Source organism: Denticeps clupeoides, chromosome 2, assembly GCF_900700375.1.
Source record: "Denticeps clupeoides chromosome 2, fDenClu1.1, whole genome shotgun sequence".
Lineage (NCBI taxonomy): Eukaryota > Metazoa > Chordata > Actinopteri > Clupeiformes > Denticipitidae > Denticeps > Denticeps clupeoides.
Window position 1 is genome coordinate 29,012,536 of NC_041708.1, and position 21,511 is coordinate 29,034,046.

General features: G+C 41.7%; 1 protein-coding gene across 23 annotated transcripts in view; it reads left to right on the forward strand.

The window, feature by feature from the left end:
* The window catches only part of scrib (scribble planar cell polarity protein), a 60,988-nt gene that overhangs the window by 4,108 nt on the left and 35,369 nt on the right, over positions 1–21,511 (forward strand). For 22 of the 23 annotated variants that reach the window (XM_028959904.1, XM_028959913.1, XM_028959984.1 and 19 more), the window contains exons 2-3: positions 18,372–18,489; positions 21,360–21,438. In XM_028959904.1, the coding sequence (XP_028815737.1) occupies positions 18,372–18,489; positions 21,360–21,438 (197 nt within the window). Of the gene's footprint in view, positions 1–16,259; positions 16,293–18,371; positions 18,490–21,359; positions 21,439–21,511 lie in introns of those variants that run through there. The other variant, XM_028960043.1, reaches the window with a different exon arrangement.

The window sequence follows — 21,511 nt, forward strand, 5'->3', positions numbered from 1 at the left end:
TTATTCAGGGCACCAAGTCAGATGGTAGATGCCGTCACCACCACCTCCCGTTGGCTCTCCTTGAACCATACCTGACAAAACAACTCAATCTAGATGTCTACCTGGATATAAGACTTCTTGTTGAAGATTTTCTGTTCAGCCCTACTTAAGGATCCTATTACAGCCGGAGCTTCTCAACCCGAGACATTGTGAAGCTTGCTTCACCGTGGCGGTCCATTTGAAGACCGTCCTGGTTGGCTGACACGTCTTCAAATGTTTGCCATGTCTTTGTGCTTTGGTGGAGGTAATGGTTAATAGTTACCAGGATAGAAGTGGTGGTGTATGGTTATGACACTTGTTGGTGGTTTCATTGACTTAGATTTTGGGGTGGAAGCAGCTCTTTAAGGCTTTGACAGATTAGGGCTTGGTCTTGTGACAGGTTACATAGTAGTCCATTCATGTCGCCTGACATGCCCTGCCTCCAACGACACAGATTAAGTGTCAGGGCCCGTTGTCGAGGCTTTGTTTGCATTGTACATTTCCTATCAGGCTCCAACTGCAGGCAGCCTTGGGCAACCATAACACTCATCAGAAAAAGACATTTGGACATGAATGTTTAACGTTTACTTGCTAGACTTTCGCTTTTTCTATGTTTACTGTCTTTTTGCAGCTGGACCTGGTTCTCCATGGTGCAGAACCTTCACTGGTGTAGTCTAATGTGCTTCATGCTCTAATGCATATTTGTGAGATTGTTAATGATTGTTAATTTGCTTTCAAACTGAATAAAAAAAACATTTGCATGGTAGAGTTTATGGTATAGTAGACTCAGCCACATCAGAGTAAGGAGGGCAGGAAAGCGAAGTGCCCAGCAGCACCTCCTTTTCCAGTAATGCTGACGACATACAGAGTGTTTGTTATGTGATTATTGTTTGTGCCCCTGCGTAAGGCTTATTTGCACTTATGTGGTACTGTTAAAGTGTAAACCAGCATGCTTTAGTAGTACTTCGACTGCAAAATATAAGAAAAATTAGCAACGTTTTTGTTGGTAAAATTGATTGATTGTGTGTGACTTCACTTCCAATATGGCAAACAGTAGCAGGTCCAGTGGTGGGAGGTGGGATACGTTATCTCCCCCGCTGCAACAAGGCCGCCGATCTCCCTCTGTAGTCACATGGCTTTTCTCACACAAGAACTGACAAAAGCCAGGGCGTGTCCACCGCAGCGAAAAGCAGAACAGGTTTATCGAGCCCCTCCCTGCTTTGTTTGCGGTTTTGTGCCCCATAGGTGCAGTCTGCTCAGCTCACCCAGAATGCAGGCTGGTAGCTTATATATAAAATCGGAAATTGTGGATTTCCTGGAATGACAGGTGCAATTTTTTGCCATTGCTCAACGAAACAGTGCAACATCAGGAATTCAGTGGACGTCAGTCATTGAGAATGAAAGGATATGATTGATGGTGAAAAGTCCATCATGGGGGAAGATTTCTGTTTTTAAATGTTACTACTTGACTTATTGATCTGAACATCTGTGTGAATGACCTGCTGCTGAATACGTCCTGAACGCTGAAAGAGCAAACAGGAATAGCATAACTGTCATCTCTCAGATTCTTCCTTATACCTGCTTGCTGACACTTGCCAAAGTAAATCTAAGATGAGTTAACGTCTTCTGGACTGTTTGCTTGTTGCCTTTGGCGTAGTTTCTGTGGAATTCTGTTTCCACATTACTATAGTTGTTCTTCAGCATTTGCAAGCATTTCCAAGCACCTCTTTACCCCAAAATCAGGATGGCTGTAACCTATGATGTGTATGATTGTGTTTGTGTGATGACAGTTCATTTCCCTCTGCCATGTCCTGCTGGTGGCTTAACAGGGATTTACAATTATGTCTGCGCAACTATTAATGCTACTCTGAGCTGAGACTGTATGCATCACATGCACATTGCGCTTGACCGCAAATTACTGGTGAACCTCACCTAACACTGATTTCTATATTATCTAAGCATTTTTCTTTTCTTTCCCACAAGACTCCTGGTTGTTCTGAGTTTCCTTTCTGAAACGTCTGAGCTCCTCTAGCTCTACCTCCCCTTGTTTCCCTTGTCTCTTATAGCCAGGCTCCCCCTCTGAATTGTAACAGCAGTGCTGATCAATCACTGTGGCTACTGCACTCTCCCCTCCTCTCTTCTTCTCTGGTGTATTTGGAGAGGTGATTGCAGACTTCTTCCATCAACTTCGTCCACACAACGACCTTTTTACTTCATACTTGCTGCTTTATAGCTGCTAAATCTACTAGACCATCAGAACTGTTCAAGAATGGTTTCATATTTACGAATCCTGGGGGAAAACCCAGCAGTCGGTGGTGTGTGTGTGTGTGTGTATGGGGCTGTAGGTGTACGTTCTGAAACTTGAGAGATTTAATTCTGTGTGGAGATTGAAAGGCTTTTAATTAAGGAGCGCAATAGAGCCCAGTCCTACTTCCTTTGTGTTAGCTGATGACCAGCTGGCCTCTATATCTGTCCCATCCCCCCCTTAACACACACAGTCTCACACACACACACACACACACACACACACCTCCACCCCTCGCAGGGAATTTGATTCCGGAGGTGGATTAGCCCCCCTCTCCCCATCCAGTTGGGGAAATGATTCTCTCCTCCATGCAACAATGCACTGCTTATGCACTCCAATCCCCAAACCCCTCCCTGCAGAGATGGACCCTTTGTTGAGGTTGTGTGTGTTGCAGGGTGTTCTGGGGTTCACTTCGAAGTGTGGGAGACTGAAGGACACAGCCCCTTTGGCCAATTCTGACTATTACTGTTGTAGCTGAGCTGAATGGAACAAGTGCACAGCTGAGGACCCTTCACACTCATAACCCTTTGTTGCCCCAGGGCAATACAAAGTAATACAGACATATTAAATTAATCATGTGTTATAACCTGTAGCAGTCTGTTAAATTAATTTTTTCATATGCAGTTATGCTGAACCTCTTTTGAAAGTAGCAGCAGGAGTGTGCAGTTTTAAACTTTGTACACATTTTGCAATCGGGTGAGAACTGGGTTATTGCATGATTGAGGGCCCTGACTACCTGGAAACACACCCAGCTCAGTGGATTCGATGAGCAACATACAGTACAGGCCAAAAGTTTGGACACACCTTCTCATTCAATGTGTTTTCTTTATTTTCATGGCCATTTACATTGGTAGATTCTCACTGAGAATCTAAAATAACTGAAAACATGTTTTATATTCTAGTTTCTTCAAAATAGCCGCCCTTTGCTCTGATTACTGCTTTGCACACTCTTGGCATTCTCTCGATGAGCTTCGAGAGGTCGTCACCTGAAATGGTTTTCCAACAGTCTTGAAGGAGTTCCCAGAGGTGTTTAGCACTTGTTGGGCCCTTTGCCTTCACTCTGCGGTCCAGCTCACCCCAAACCATCTCGATTGGGTTCAGGTCCGGTGACTGTGGAGGTCAGGTCTCCACTTTTTGTTAAGTACATAACTCCACATGTGGTCATTCATAGTTTTGATGCCTTCAGTGAGAATCTACCAATGTAAATGATCATGAAAATAAAGAAAACACATTGAATGAGAACGTGTGTCCAAACTTTTGGCCTGTACTGTATGTGATTGCTAGGGCTGTTGGCTAGCAATACATTTCCTGAGTAGGTGTATAAAAAAATAAAATAGATTAAGTTTATTCATAATTTCAATACAGAAAACAGTTTTTTTTTTTTTTTTTTGTTTTTTTTTTTTACCTGGCTTCTTTTGGGGTGACATTTCCTTCAGGGAATCTGTATGTTGAAAAAATACTGAACATGTTGAGAGCAGCTGGCATGGAATTCTGTAATTTTTTTTTTGAATGAAATGAGGATGCTGATCTATATTTCTGCCTGTAATCTATTATTACAAGTATGCTGCTACAGGCCAACCTTTTCTTTTTTTTCGTACACAGGTTGAGGAGTAGGAGGAAGGGCATTTGTGCTGCTCTTGTATTGCTTTGGTCTGAGCTCTTATCACACGGCAGGCAGCGAGGCGACTGCATAATGGATGCAAATGGTAGACCAGTGCAATTAATCTCTGCTCTAAGTATAGTAGAGGGACTCTGCAGGCAGTGAAACGCAAGTGCTGCTCATGCTTGACTTGAGAGAAGTGATTTCTTTAGTATGTGCACAAGAGACATTGTAGATCTGGGGGATATATCTGCACAGTTTGGTTTAAGTGTAAAATAGTTTTTTTTTTTTTTTTTCAGTTTGACCTTTGAAGTGAAGGCAGCATCAGTTATCAGAAGCAGGGAGCAAAAAATTGCTCTCATCAATACAAGCTGGTGTGCTCTTGGTGCATACAAGCTGGTGTGCTCATCTCTGTGCCGAGTGACGCAGGAAGTGGAACCCACTGCGTAGTAATGACTTATGGCACCTCCGCGTTTCCATGGCCACAAGATGCTATGCAAGCCCACGCCAGTCATCTTCTGTTGCTAAGCGGGCCAACAGTATAGTAAAGAATTCCTACCACTTTATTTTTATTAGAATGGTTGGCTAAAGCCTCAGGCCACTTCATTATTATTTTTTTTAACTGGGTTGATTTGAAAATGATATGAAATTTTTTGCTTCAGATCTGACGTGGCTGCACACCTCCAATGTGTTAGTGTGTGTGTGGAGTTTGCATGCCCTCCCAGTGTTTGTGTGGGTTTCCACTTCTCTAAATTGGCTGTAGGATTGAATGAGTGAGTAAATGGTGTATGGCAGCTGTGACCCTGCTTAGGAATAAGCACTAATGGATAGCGACAGAGAGAGAGCGAGCAATGCCTCAGAGCTGTGTGCCTGATTGTAAATCTAGTGATGACATTTTTATCTTATTATAACCAATGTTTACATTTGGAAAGTATTCAGACCCCCTTAAATTTTCACTCTTTGTTATAGTGCAGCCATTTGCTAAAATCATTTAAGTACATTTTTTTCCTCATTAATGTAGATGAGATGCAGTTGGGAGATGCGAGAAAGTTGTAGAAAGTCATGAATCACTGCGGCCCTCCACCAGTCAGGGCTTTATGGCAGACTGGCCTGACGGAAACCTTTCCTCAGTTCAAGACACATGAAAGGTGTTTGCTTAAAAAAAGCACCTGAAGGACTCCAATTAGGATTCTCTGGTCTGGTGAGATCATAGATGGTACTTTTTGTCTTTATTCTAAGCGGTATATGGAGAAAGCCAGGAAAGCCCATACAGAGAAGCATGGTGGTGGCAGCATCCTGCCGTGGAGGTGTTTTGCAGCTGCAGGGACAGGATGACCTGTTTCCAAGGGAAAGACTAATGCGGCCAAGTACAGGGATATGCTGGAAAAAAACCTTCTCCAGAGTGCTCAGGACCTCAGACTGGGCCGAAGGTTTACCTTCCAACAAGACAATGACCCTAAGCTCACAATTAAAGTAATGGAGTGGCTTCACAACAACTCTGTCACTGTTCTTAATTGACCCAGCCAGAGCCCTGACTTAAAACCCAATTGAGAGACCTAGAAATGGCTGTCCACCAACGTTTACCCTCCAACCTGCCAGAACTGGAGAGGATCTGCAAGGAGGAATGGCAGAGGTTCCCCAAATCCAGTTGTGAAGAAGTTGTTTATTATATTTCCCAGAAAGACTCATGGTTGTATTAGGTCAAACGGGTGCTTCTACTAAATACTGAGCAAAGGGTCTGAATACTTAGGACCATGTAATACTTTTTTCTTTGTTAATAAATCTGCAAAAATGTCAACAATGTGTGTTTCTGTCAATATGGCGTACTGTGTGTACATGTTTTTAGCAAATGGCAAAGTGTATGTCTGCACCCTGGACTTTACAAGGTCTGCTCTGTTGTATAGTGTGTATTATTGGTTCATTAGTAGTAGCATGTTTGTTTTTTCTTCAGTTTTACTGTAACTTCACTTGCACTTATATTTACTTGTTAAATATCAGATGATCAAGATCAGGATCATTGCCAATCACAATACAGTAAAACCGTTAAATTCACGCCCACAGTCACCCACACTTTGAAACCCCCAGGGGGGGTCGGGCTTGGTTCTGTGATGTGGTTTGACATTTACTGACAATGCTTTTTAAAGCTGTGCTTGATGTCCCCCCCTTTTTTTGATAAGAGCTCGGAGATATCTGAAGGCCCATGGCCTCGTGGGGCATCGGTTTCAGGTCATTAATAGGTAAAGGTGATTTGGTAATGTAACAGGAGAGAGGAAGTCACCTGATCTCAGTCGGCCACTGGGTCATGCCACTTCCGGTTTGGGATCCCCAGACTTTCTTACTCCGTTTCAGTTCAGCCTCATGTGCCATGGCCATGTCAGTAAACTGCTTCTGAAACCCCCGGCGTGACACAGGTGGAATCTGTGGAATCCCCGACCAAAACATCATACAGGGTTCTTACGGTCATTAGAATTTTCCAGGTCCTGAATAGTTTTTGAATACACCAAAAGGCTAATTTCAGGCTTGTAATAAATTGAGTGAATGAAAGTGAAGTGATTGTCATTGTGATACACAGGAGCACAGCACACTGTGCACACAGTGAAATTTGTCCTCTACATTTAACCCATCACCCTTGGTGAGCAGTGGGCAGACATGACAGGCGCCCGGGGACCAGTGTGTGGAGACGGTGTTTTGCTCAGTGGCACCTTGGCGGATTGGGATTTGAACTGGCAACCTTCTGGTTACGGGGGCCGCTTCCTTAACTGCTAGGCCACCACTGCCCCAGTGGTTTAGTAGATCAATATTTTGATAAATTTCACTTTTGTTTTGTTTTTTTCCCATATTTGCCCATGGTCATGAAAATTTGCCTTTGAGTAATTGAAAAGGAAAAATGTGTCAGAACCCTGATTATGCATTTTGTGTGCATACGGTTTTGTTTGGTATTTTTAGGTGTGCTGCTCATATGAGGGATTTTTGAGAAGCGAGTGGGGTGAGTGGGGTTTCACGATTTAGCTACGTGATCAAACCCTCCTCTTACGCATGAACACTGTCGACCGCGGCTAAAGGTCCTGGCCTCTCCCCGCCGCTCCCCCTTTCCCAGCAGGTTGTTTTCAGCATGTAGCTGGTGCCGTGGTCCGGGCGGCGCTGGCTTGTTGACGCTTGTGTTTTTCTTGTTTATTCCTCTCTGTTTGGCAGGGCTGGTGTGGCTCAGGAAGTGGGAATAATGTAGTGAGCCGAGGAATGCGTTGTTTTTGTTTCGAGATATGCCAGCGCTGCCAACGCTCTTCTCTGTCTGATGCTTTTCTTTCCCGTTCGTTTTTGAACCTACTTTTATAAATGTGTAGAAATGCGTGCTGCAGGGAGTCTGGACCGTCATTGCACCTGTTTACAAAATGCTCCAACCTGATGCTAGTGTGTGTGTGTGTGTGTGTGTGTGTGTCTGTCTGGGGGGGGCAGGGAGAGAGTTTGATGCACCAGTTCGCAGGCCAGCTTGGGGACCGTGACCCCTGGCTGCATTTAAGTTTGGGAAGTTTGTTGCCGTTTTAACTATGTTCTGCAGACTTGAATCGACTAATCTGTTTTTTTTTTGTTTGTTTTTATTTTTAATTTGTCTCTCGTGTGCTGAATGAATGTAGCCACCAGTGGGTGTTCACTTATCTCCATTTGTAAGTATTATTTCTAATAACGTGAATCAAAGGACATAAGGAAACACCCAAAATGGAAATGAGTAGACAAAACAAAGCCAGTCATGTGACAACGTAAGCAGCAATGTGTGTGCGCACTCCTAAGCCCTTCAGCATCCACACTGCAATCAAAGCACAACATTTCCCTTGGTGGAGCTTGTGTGGATATGTTTCCTTCATGGCTTAATGTGTTTATGTTTGTGTGTTTGGAATAACTCAGGACAGTGGTAACTGAGAGGTGCATTATGGGGAGAAGGGAAAGGGGTAGATTAAGGGAACGCTAGAATAATTTGTTAACTTGACCTTTTTATTTTTTGCCCATAGGAATTTTCGGGGGGAAAAAGGCTTTGTGTATGGCAAACTGATATCACGTGTTAAAAGAGAACAGACAGGTTGTCAGGGAGGCTGAATTAGGCATGGTAGACAGAAGTCAACATTTGTTTGAGTATTGATTGTAAATACTAATAGCAATTGAATATTTTGGAACACGTATTACGAACAAAAATATATCCTTGGCTCTGTGGTGGCTTAGTGACATTTTAATAGTCATTCTTTTGGGGGGGGGGGTGTAAACAGTTTCTGCTCTGCTTTTCGGCCAAGGGCTAGCTTAATGCTAGTTTATTCTAGCAATACAGCAGATCGTAATCTGTTCCTTCTGACATCTTGCTCTAGTCCATGGAACATCATTGCTGTGCGCGCATGTTCTGCTGCTTTAAGTGCACGTCTACAAAGACGAGCATTCATATGTGCTGCTACACAGCCCCTCCCTCTCTTTTCAGCTTCTTTTCAGCTGCTGTGCTGCAAGAAGGAATGGATTGTCTCGTTATTTCACCAGCACGTTGGGCGTCCAGTCTGAGGTTGGCTGGAGGTTCGATTTATTTATTTATATCTTTATTTTTATAGAATGCTTTAACCAACTCCTCCCACCCCCTAGGGTGAGGCTAAAAGTTACAGTTAAACTGCCTTCAAATTATGAGTGTGTGAGTGAGAGGATATTCAGGCATTGCAGGAATCTGCAGGAGTCAGGGCTCTTCCTCCCTGCTTCACATTCCATTCCAAACACACACACACACACACAGACAAACAGTGTTCCTTTTTTACATCAAAACTTGAAAGTGGTTGGTTTTGGAAGACTCATTTTTCCCCATGAGGATCTGTTTTAATTCCAGAGTAATTCATGTGCATTTGCACAGCACCGTAGGCATGACACACATGACACACAAACGGCACATTAAAAGTATTATGTGCATGAACAGCTGCCAGATAAAGCCCATGAAAACACACAGAGATGTCAGCAGCACATGCACGAGTAAACACTTCACAAACATGGACACAAACTTGACTTGAGTACACGTAAACGTGCAAACACACACGCTATTGCTCACCCCCACTCAGTTGCGTACACCTAAACACAAACCTGCATGTACTTGCGCTGCTCTACGGGTCAAGCGTGCACACACAGGTTCATAATTAAATGCATGTGCTGCTAGGTGGCTATGAATTCAAACACAGCCATTTTCAGTGTTTCCTGAAGAATGGAATGGCAAGAATTCCATTGAAGGCTTTTTTTTTTCCCCCAGGAGCATTGTATTTGCATTTCTTTTTCTTTTAAATATGCATATCCAAATGTGACTACAACATTCCTATTAGGAATAATTCATCTTAAAGTTTGGGTTTACAAATGATATTCACATGGAACTTGTGATGAGGGTATGTGGACAAATCCACCATGGTTCACACTTATCTTTTTTTTTTTTTTTTTTTGCCTTTTATTAAAATGAATGTTCTAATTCTGCCCAGTTTAATTAAGAAGAACCACGTGTTCCCTGGGCTTCCTCACAACACCCTCCCTGAGGGAAGATAAATCATGAGGTGTCATTTTACTGTCTGATGTCTTCATTTAGGCTTGCTGAACAGTAATGTGCAGCAGTAATATAGGCTTATTTAGAAGTGCCTCTATCCACCAAGAAGCCTTTTATTATAGGATGAAGATGATTTTCAGCCTGGAAGGGCTGGAGAATTTAAAATGTATCATATTGGACTGAATCAATCATTACCTCAAGGCAGGATCAGGCTGCCTGAGGGGCTTGATCTAAATTACATAGCATTTTTTTATGTTTGAATCCTCTAATCCTCTAAGTGGTTTTGGCTCCTGGAGTGGCTAATTGGTTATTATTTAGTTGATTACACTATAATAATGGGTCTAATATTAGTAATAGAAGTGCTAATAATTGCCAAATCTCAGCCTTATGATTAAATAGCATTCAGAATTTTCTTTCCCTTTTTTTGGACTAAATCCTTCTATTCTGTTACGTAATCCACCTGTTTCGTACTAGTAGCGTTACAAAATCAAATCAGCAAAATGTGATTTGGCCACTAGATCCATCTTGCATAGGTGCGCACACACAAACAGGAGATTTGGGTGAGCTCGGTTTGGAGCCAGTGCCTTAATTACCCAACTCATAACAGTAATCTGTAGGTTTATGTTGTAATCCTAATGACAGGGCTTCACATGGCGACAGGTTGGCTGGGGTGGAGAGCTGCCGAGTAGGGGGTCTGACGAGATTTCTCAATTCCCATCATGCTGAAACGGTACCTTACAACAGCAATCAGCATGACTTCAGAAATAAACGTACAAGATGCCCCCGTCACTTTTAATTAATTCATGTGGCAGCTACTTGTGGCAAAAGGTTATAGATTATTCAATTTCTCAAGATTAGCACAAGTCAATCACTGAAGAATGTGTTTAATTTTATCTTGTTCTTGTGAACCCAATATCGTGTATATTTCTATATAGTTGTGGGATGGATTTTCACTTTTTCCATAACCTGTTAATCCTTCAGTATTGGTCACACATGTCTTTATACTCCTTAAAATTCTCTTTTGACCACAATAATAAAAAAATATTTTGATATTATCTGTTGTATTTTTTTCTTTAATAAAACAGCTGTTTCAGTATAAATAAAGTGAAAATACTGATCACACAATACAATATTGAAAATGGAGTTTTGAGGAATTCTGTTGCTTATTGGAAAGGAGTAACCCCCACTACCTCTGGCTACTTTATTGGAATATAATTGATCTGCACTGAATATCTTTTATGAATATAAAATATTTAAAATTTCATAAAATTTCAACCGTGGTTCAACCGCCATGGCCATTGTGATTACGTTGTGCCCTAATCCATGAAAAACGTGGGTTGATGTATAGTTGGTCAGATAATGTCTTTGCCATATGGCTGATGGTTTTCAGCATTAGAGAAAATACTACTGTTTTTTTTTTTTTTTCTCCCCCTTCTCTTCTTCCTCCTCCCTGTTGTTCTATGCTACTTTGAGATTACTGGTTCAGTTTTATGCCTTCCACTGACCTTGCATCAGTGGGAAGTCTATGGAGTCTATGGGAAAACAGATGTGCCCTTTTTTAGAAGGGCATGTAACCCTATTTGACCTAAATATTTCATATTTGAATGTGTTCTTGGGGTTGTGTTTGTATTCTTCTATCGTACCATTGATTATGTTTGAACATTTTGTCATAAAGCCACATCTCTGTTGCGTGGTCTGGCTACATGATTATGGTTACAAGGAGTACATTTTCCCAATCTCACCATTGTCCCTCGGCAGGCTTGTGAGCTGTGGTTGGTCTGTGGGTGTCTGGTATGTTCTGTGAGTGTGGAGGTCTTCAGTGAGCCCCTGAACACGAGATCAGATCTGCCCACCTCCTGCCACCTCTTTCACTCATATATAAACATACGGTGCTCACATGTGTGCAACACAGACCAACCCATTGTGTTAGATTTCCATGTGAGGAGTAGCCAGAAATGTTCAGAGCTTAAAAGGCATGTATCTCTCACATGATCACGTGTTAACCACAAAAATTGTTATGAACTTATTGAACACTGAAATGCACAGACGTCAATTGGGAATACTAGGGGTGGGAATCAAAGTAAATCTGGTGATTTTTCTGCAATGCTCTGTGTATTGCAGGATTGTTGTTAAGGATGCATGCATGATTTTTTTGTGTGACTGACTGGAAAAAATCAATCACTGCTGTCTGTATTTATTATGAGTGGGACAAAAAAGCCACCTTTCAGACATGTTTGCTTTGTTGCCCAAATGGTTTCAATTAAAGGAGTTTATGGATTTTGCTAACCATACAAATATGCATTATGCAGTCAGTTCAGCCTTTTAGATGTGGGGAAGAATACCTGAGGGCAGGATGTGGTTGCTCCTAAATCAGCATAATGTGCCTATTTCTGCTTATTCTGTGCAATCAGGCAAATGTTGTTAATGTGCAGTCTTCTGTTAGAGGGCTCGTGGGCAAATGAGTGGAAATTTTGCCAGGAGGGCATTATGTTGGATTTAGGACTGGAAATGAAATGCTCTGATTTGCTTTGGCCTAGCGGGTAAGGAAGTGGACTTGTAACCAAAGGACTGCAGGTTCAAGTGCCAGACCAGATGCCACTGAGGCCCCCTTGAGCAAGGTACCGTCCCCACATACAGCTCCCTGAGTAACTTTCATGGCTGCCCACTGCTCAATAAGGGTGATTAGTTAAATGCAGAGGACATATTTCATTGTGTATCACAATGACAAAACCACTGTTACAGAACTTTACTAGACTATGTACAGTGGTGAAACAGTGAATATACACACACACACACACACACACACACATATTGTGTGTGTGTGTGTGTGTGTGTATAAATATATATGTATGTAATTTTTTTGACATATTTACACCAATGTAGAAATGCTGCGAGGATGGTGCTAAAGAAAAAAAAATATCTATCCCTGCAAAATGCCTAGCTTACTAACTCCCGAACACCATGGCCGAGATACATGGGTTGACACCCGCCCTCTAATCCTAGGGTGTATAGCACAGGTTCAACATACGGGTCGATACGTATGTGCACACATATACTGCCTTTCCCGCACACAACACAGCTCAGCACAACAAATGATCAGCAATAATACCACCGAAAAACACAAGGACGACCAGCAGGAAGTGCAAAGGTTCCCTTACAACAATGACTCAGTCCATTCATAAAGGCGATGCAACGCCCTCTTGCCCGCAGAATTGCTTCTGGTGGGACGCAGCCGATGCCAATCATGCTCACGTCACTGGGACGAAGGAGGAGCCTAAAATGAAACACACACGACAACTGACATGCTTGTAGTTTTGATACCTAAAGGGTAAATCTTGCTGTCTGTGAGCTGTGAGAAATGTCATATATTTTGTGATAATAATCAGTTTTGCCAACATTTACCACAATCACATTTTTATGATCGACCATAAATTGTTTCATCTGCATCATAACTGCATCAAACAAAAGGTGCCTTGTAATGTGCTGAAATTTCATTTGCTGCAATGGACTCCCAGTTGCATGCTGTATACTGAGCACTGTTATTCAGTATCCAGTATCCTTTTTTGCACAACCTCCTCAGAAGCCATCTCTGTATTTATAATGGGCATTCACCATATACAAGTTTCTGAAAACAATGACAAGATTTTAACAACATTTCCAACAATACCAGACAGCATCATTTCCTTCACAATGGCAGAAATTGGAAGAATAGACCATTCACCAACTCATCAAAAATATTTTTTTTATTGAACTACTTTGACTGCCCTATAGAGCAAATATAAAGGAAGCCCAGCACTAGTTGGAAGAGAATGCCTACAATGCAACGACGCAAGCAGGATCTGGACAATCCACCAGCAGAATGTAAACAATCATAGTCTTCAATCATCTTTATGCATAGAAGTTTGCGCATTGATGAATCATTTGATTAATAAGTTAATAAGTCATGTCATTATTATGATAAATAAGGCATGTATATTGCTCAGCCAGAAGAAATGTTTTTTTTTTTTTTTTTTTTTGGTTTGTTAATTATTTTGTGTGCGTACCGGCCTGCATGTGCTGGTTCCGTTGCAACAGTCATGAACAAGTTCAGTTTCTTCCTCTTAAAATACTTTCCTCAGTTCGGCTTAGCTGCACTCGTCAGAGAACAGAAGAATAGTAAGTGACCCCACGGTGTCGAGGCCGGTTGTCACGCACTGTGCTGCAGAATTGTCCTTCATGCACTAATCTCCTTATAGCATGCACTGCACTGCTCGCCTCCTCCTGCGCTTCCCTGCTTCCCACTCAGATGCACTTCCTGTCTCTGAATGGTCTTTTGAGCATTTTTAGGGATACTGTTGACAGCTCATAACGCACTGTGTGTTCTAATCACAAGCACTATGTGTCACATTGTCTGGCCTTGGGGTCAATGTTTCAAAAGTAATATAACAAGAATTAAATAAGTTTCAAAAACCAAATATGAGAATGAAGGATGTTCATTTTGTGATGATTATACAAACGATATGTTCACTTGTGTACCCTTTGTGGAAGTGTGTTGGCGGAGGGGGGTGTTTTGTAATCATCGACTTACAGGTTGGTGTTACCTTTAAATAGCATCATTTGGAAATCATGTAGGATAAGTGCTCTAGGGCCTGTATGTGTTTTTGGTGTCAGCTGTTGGGCTTCTGGAAATGTCATGTTCTAGAAATGTAATAAAGCATTCCGACATTTTTTATTTAATCACATGAATTCCAGCCTCATGTGTGTTTATATTTGTAATTATGCTGCTGGGTTTATTAAGGTCAAGATGCAATTTCTTTATGAAATTCTATTAATGTATATATCCACTGGTATCACATACAGCATCAGCACGAGGACACACATATAATGCAAAATGTCTAAACCCTTTTTTTTTTATGTATTTAACTAAAGCTTCAGTGAGTTGTTTCCAAGGCAACAAACAAGTGAAATTTGCCTATACACTGCTGGTATTCTACTTCTACTGCCACATGTCATTTTTCATAAGGCTTTTGTTCTCAGATGCTTCCCCATTACCTCATTAATTATTAAACAGGCCACTCGTCACCCTGCAGTCTCTCCCTCCATCTTCTGTCCTTCCTCCTTAATCACCCACCCTTCGTTCTGTTCTTCTCCCTTTCATCTCTTAATCCTTGAACTATTCTTTTCTTGTAACCCTTTTCTCCTATGGCCCCACCCACCCACCCTTTGTTTTGGCAGTGGGACAAGGCAGTCGTGTGATTGACAGGTGTGTGTGTGTGTGTGTGTGTGTGTGAAGTTGCACAAGCTTTGTTCCTCAGTCAAAAAACTATGGGAGAGAGGAGGAGACCGAGATTTTGTTCATATGAAAGGGGGTGGGTGAGATGTTCATTCATATTTAAAAGGTTCCTGGTGTCATCACTCCAGATTAGGGGGTGGGGTCACTCCTCCGTTCTTATATTTGTAAGAGATTAAGTAACATGGGAGAGTGTCCAGTGGTCAAAAGCATGTGGACACACAAACCCTTCTTTGTACATGCAATGCCTGAATCCCAGTTACAGTAAAATGGATGGATTATTTACCTAGTTTCACATGGACAATTAAATAAAATTTCTTCAAACCACCTCTTTCTTAACTGTAGACCTGTGGAGGGAACAAATGTTAATAGTGAGCGAGTGCATGTTTTCGACAGACCTGAATAGAACCGTATGTGTGAGTTACACCCTTGCTGCTTGACAAAGTCCCAACGAATCATCCCCTCCTCAGCAAATACCAGCTCCCTCTTGCTCTTCCTTTATTCTCTTGTCCACTTCTCTCACCTCCTCCTTTTACCCCTCTCCTATTCTTATGGTCCTGAAAAATTGACTACAAAAGAATGTCTTTCCCACTGCCCCTTCATTGTCTGTGTGTTGGAGCAAAGAGAGAGAGAGAGAAAGCAAGCAAGCAAGCAGTCACAGTTGAATCATTATAGGACTGGGCATTTGGTTTTTGGCCCTGTATTAAATGGGTGTAAGGGGCATGGGAAAGCACAGAGAGGGACCAGACAGACAGATAGATGATTAATGGTGCTCTTATACTCTGAATCTGAGTATTTGTTTGTATTTATCTGTTTTTTACTCTTGGAATGCTGTAGTTCGTGTGCCATTTGTGAAGTGATGTCGAAATTGTGTAATTTTTTTGTGTGTGTTTGTTGTCTGTAATGGCTTGATTAGAGCGAGACTGAGGCATAACCACAGTCATTTGACCGCAACACTGAGGCTTCTGTTCATAACCAGGCTGCCTGACTCCCTCCCCTTTTTTTTACATCCCTTTGCCCTTCAGTGAAACATTTCTCTACACATACCATTCCCATCTTGTTGTACATTTTTTAGGTGCTTTCAAAGAAATTCAGTAACTTCATGTACATTTTAATATTTTGGTATCTTGTATATCTTCTGACTAGCTCTCTTCCTGTCTGAATGAAGGGATATGATGTCCATTCTGCCTTTTTTATGAAATCAGTTATAACATTGTTATAACAAAAATATCTGTCTAACTGTAAAGTTGGATCAGTTGAGGCATGATTGGGGAATTTTTACCCTCTACTTAGTTATGTGGGATACCAAGTTGACTCTTCCATCTCTTTTTCAAGCAAGACCAGTTTGAGGAGTCAGACAATTCATACAGCTTTAAGATTCATTACTTCTACCTTACTACCAAACTGAGAGATGGGGGATCAGTATTTTTATATCAGTAGTTCAGAAACCTGATTGCTTGTGGATCAGACCAGTGTCATAATGAAACTTGAAAGTTGAAGACCTTTCCTAACAAGGATTCAGAGTGAAGAATGACTGAATATGCTAAGAAACAGCTTGGTAAGTCACCTAATGACATGCTACCTCCCTTCTACCTATTTCCTTACTCTGTGGTTTGACTTAACAAAAGAAAACACAACATGTGGAAAGGAAATGTCATCTTTGGTCATCTTCAGACTATATTAACTATTAAGCAAGGGTGCCTGAACATTTGTGTGTTTTGTGTGACCTTGACTGTTGGTGTGTCTGTGTGTATGTTTGCATCCTGGAACACACACGGGAGACATCATGAGGTTGGCCTCTCCCATGTTGTTATAGCAGGTTGAGCCCCAGAGGCACTTTAAAATCCTCCACTTAAGTACTCACGCACTCAGTGCTGCTGTCCTGCCCCAGCACATGTTATCCCAAATCCATGCTCTCAAAGGAAACATCCTGAATTTTATATCTCCCTGGAATGGGAGATAATAGTCACTGCAAAACGTCTATATGGACCCATACCTCAACCATGTGTTAATGATCACCAGTCCATGGCACTTGTTGAGTGTCCTGACTCCATTCTGTATCGGGCAGTTTAATGTAGACTTGTCGATTTCTGGGTACAGGCTTAGACGGACTGTATTAGACGACCACTGGTTAAAAATGGAGGCAAGAGAGGCATAACGAGAGGAACAGAAGTGGCCGTATGGGGAGGGAAGGCCGAGGCTGTTCCAGTTGAAGAGTGAATGGGTGTCTTTGTCAGGCACCCTAATCACTGAAGCTCAGCAATGATTGCATTACATGACCCCCACCCCCACAACACACTACTCACTCCACACAAGAATGAGAGAGAGAGTTAAATGAAAATGAAACAAAAATGGGAATGAAGTACATTGCGTAAGTGTTTGTGAGAGATAGAGAGAGAAAAGTAGGTGGACAAAAGCCAAAGAAGCTAAAGGGAATGTTGTGGACAAACCCAATAGAAGGGAAATGTCCTTTTTTCTGTTTCTGTCCCTTGTATAATGTGTGCAATACAGAGACTGTTTTCATGCTCATGAACTTGGAGCTGATCTTGTATGCACGTGCTCTGCTGGTATGTGCCCTTGAACCTGAGGCTTCCATACGTGGCCTTGTGGGTAATTTGGTGTGTGTACAGAAGGGTTTTTTGTTTTGTTCAAGTAACCAGTTCCCTTTTTTTTAAAAAAGCTCGTTCTGTAGTCCTAAAGTAAACAGTCTGTATGTGTGTTCATTCACCTTGGTCAGGATTGGTTAGAGGGAGCCACTTCTTAGATTACCCACCTCCCTGTTACCTGATAACCAATAACCTGCCCAGTCACTTGGTACACCACCCTGTAAGGGCGATGTTGCTATCCGCTAACTTCTTAGTGTGAAGTATGTGTCTCTTACTGTAGTGCTTGATTCATGACTCGATGCAGTAAATCTGGGGGGAAAAAATTCTTGTCAACAGTCACTGGCTGTTCTTTGGATAATATATAACTCTATTAGTGAGCCCTTGTTTTGAGCAAATGTAAATAGTGAAACAATCAAGCAATTTTTACAGCAGCTTCCTGTCACCATTACATTCTCACTTGTGATGTTGGTACGAATGTAATCCATATTATTTTCGTTTAATTATGGTCTACATTTTTGAGCCGAAGAACTCTTATAAGAAGACATCCGTGTCAGTCATTGTTCTTCCCTAATTATATTGGCAATGTGGCTTGATCCAAAAAAATCTTTTTACAGAGGATACAGGCAGAGTATCAGGCAAATATTCAATATCATCTTTGGAACTTTTTTTACATGTAATTTTAGCTTATTGATTGTATTGTAAAACTTAAAGTAATTGTTTTGGGAAAATCTGGTTTTGTATATAGCTGTGACCAACATTTACAAATGATCCTCTAGGATCAAATAGAGCATTGAATAGAATTAACAATGTGCTGTCTGACCAACGGAACTGTTAAAACTGAGCTTATCATATGATCTTAAAAACCTGCTATTGTTGCACTGTGTGCATTTGCCTTTAAGCGAGGGGGAGGGGGTTTGTCAGGCAAGTTTTCACCCACTTTCGATAAACCGTTCCATTTAAAGAACTGTGTGTTTTATTTATATCTGTGTTATAGCGTGATGTTCTGACGACAGTGCTTGTCTCTGTTGCAGCCGTTCTTCCGCCTGCTGAACCTGCGTAAGCTCGGTCTGAGTGATAATGAGATCCAGCGGCTCCCCCCTGAAGTGGCCAATTTCATGCAGCTGGTGGAGTTGGACATTTCGCGAAATGGTAATGATCACACCGTTATATTTACATATGCTAGCCACAACAACTGCCAAAAATGTGTTGGTGCTTTGTGGTGTCTGTTCATAAATGCTTTAAATTAATCCACAGACTGGACTTCTTTGTTCCAGCATGTCCAACACTTTGAGATCTGCGGAATTTGGGGGCAAAGTTAGCCTCGTCTTGAACTCTGCTGGGTTTTTCAAACAATACTCCATTCCTGAAGAATTTTTGCTTGCTGCATTAATCTCCTTAAATAGTCCAGTGTCCCTTCCCTCTAAATCATTTTGCTGCCTTCATCAGGTAGACCCACAAGTCTGTCCATCCACAAAATCTTAAAGTAAATGGGTTTCAACAGACCAGACCAGACCAGACCAGACCATTGCTCCATGTTCCAGTTCTAGCTCTCGTGTGCTCATTGTGCTTTCTGTGTTCTCTTGGGTACTTTAACTGTCCCATACCCCCACTTTTCTGATCCTGTTTCTAGCTCGCAACTCATCACAGCAGTTGACAGTCTTTGGTTTGTACTACCCACAGGACAATACGTGCTTTTTTGCCATAGCCCTGTCATCTAACCATCACAATCAGTCCCTTGATCTCATATCAAATATTTTAAATGGGGAGCACACTTTCATGTTATGGTGGAGGAAACAGTCACACTAGGGCTGCAATTATCAAATATTTTGGAATAGAGTTTTTCATCGATTAATCGAGTAATCGGATAAATCATACTTTGGTGTTTTTAAACAAGTATCAATAGTGTGTTATGCAACATGAAAATCCTCTTCAAGCAATTGGCTGTTATTCCTCACAAAAAAGTTTTTATTCAAACTGAACACTTTTATTAGATCAACGCTTAAAACCTTCGGGTTACTGGCTCCAGAATTAAGCCCATTTAATCAATCTTTCTGTGAAACATTCATGATGTACTGTGAAATATGAAAAATAGGCTAGCTTATTTGTCCTTAGTTTTATTTTAATAAAAAAAGGAAAAAGGGGTGTACCCCTGCTATAGCCCATCTGAGGATAAAAAAAAATAGAAAGTATAAAGGTACAAAATAGTAAAAAGAAAATGTAAATAAACAATTCAAGTATTACTTAACAATACTTAAACAATACAGTTCAGTTTCCAGTTGTATCCAGATGAGGTGGGTAGGTTGAAAGTTTGTGCAATGTTATGTGCAAAATAGAGAGAGAGAGAATTTGTCTTAGTGCATGTGTGTGCAATGCACGTGCAAGCCTGCACCGCTGTGATGTACAACAAATGCTATAAACTCGCCCAAAAGTAAATCTGTATGCTAATGAATGTAGATTTGTCCATCTGTTGTGTATGGGGAACGCATGTTTTGAGAGATAACCTATCAGTGTGTGTGTGTGTGTGTGTGTGTGTTGTTACTTATCATGCCTCGTCACTATCGACTCATAACACAAATAATTACAAATAATGTACGTTCTAAGAAGTGGTTATGTAGCAATCATAAAAATCCGATACCTTGTAGAAGCTCCGAGTCCGCTAGGAGAAGTGAGGTTTACGTGAGGATTTGTTCGGTTAAGGTGCTGTAGTATTGACGTAGTGCTGAAGTACTTTTATGGTAAGCCATGTCCGTTTTACAGTGTATACACTGCACTACCTTGTCCACACAGCGTAAAATGGTCCCACGCACGCCGGTATCTTCATTTTCCGGCATTGAGCTCAAAAATAAAATCTTGCGCTTCCTTAAAAAGGTGCTTCTGTTAAAACAGTCCGTGTAAAACAATGATACCGGTTCTGCGCAGCTCTGCACAGCGTAGCTCCGCGGGAGCGATACGATAATAGGTGGACTTTGTGACTGATTAAATGAAGCCTCGAGGCTTCATTTATTCTTGAACATTTTTTGTAATCGAATCATTCGAGTTATTCGAATAATCGTTCCAGCCCTAATTCACACATACAATTGTCATGCTCTGACTAAATGTGCTAGACTTGAACTGTGTCGTGTCTTACTTCTGCTTTACAGCAAACCACAGACAGACATTACAAGTCAGATGCAGGCAGTCTCACAGAGGACTGGCCCCACACAGCACTGAAACACTGTACCAGGCATATTGAAATCATGGGAGTACAGAATGCAGGACTTCCTGAGGGGTGGAGATTTTGATATTTGAAAGTTGTGTGCGTGGGAGAGAGATGTACATTTTATTACTGAAAATGTTCCAGTCATCAAAATGTTATTCAGTGGAAATATTTATTCACGATAAGACAAGATTCCAGTCGTGGAATCCGCTCATTGATTATGAATGACGAGGCCTGCCTCACAGTCACAGTTGTGGTGTTTGGAGTGTTGTCTGTGCACTGTAAAATCCAATTAAAATTCTTACAACATTTTACATTTATATTTATTTCATTTAGCACGCACCCTTGTCCTTAGTGACTTGCAATCAAAAGTAACAGGAACAGTCCCCCTGGACCAACTTTGGGTTAAGAGTCTTGCTCGGGGTCAACACCAATTCCTTACTTTGTACATTGTGGCACAGTTGTGCCTTCTCAAAACCGTTCCCACAACCCCAAACTTATATGGCGTCTGCTGTTATTTTAATTAGTGGCTTTTATGGCATCCTATTAACACCTTCACCGCTTCTCTTCTGTGGTGGCCTAGCAGGTCAGGATACAGAGCCATAATCAGAAGGTTGCTTGTTCGAATCCTGACCCGCTGAGGTGCCACTGAGCAACGCACCATCCCCACGCACTGCCTGTCAAGGCTGCCCACTGCTCCCGCAGGGGATGGGTTAAATGCTGTGAGACCACATTTCACCGTGTGTACTGTGTGCTGTGACAATGAATCACTTTCACTACTTGATCCAATCAGATTTGTGTTTCCTTTCCTTCTCTCATGCAGACATTCCTGAGATCCCAGAGAGCATTAAGTTTTGCAAGGCACTGGAGATTGCAGACTTCAGTGGGAACCCCCTGTCCAGGTCAGTTGGGTGGGATGGTCCGGATGTCGTGGGTTGTTCCAAGTGTCACTACATTCAAACAAACGGGAGACTA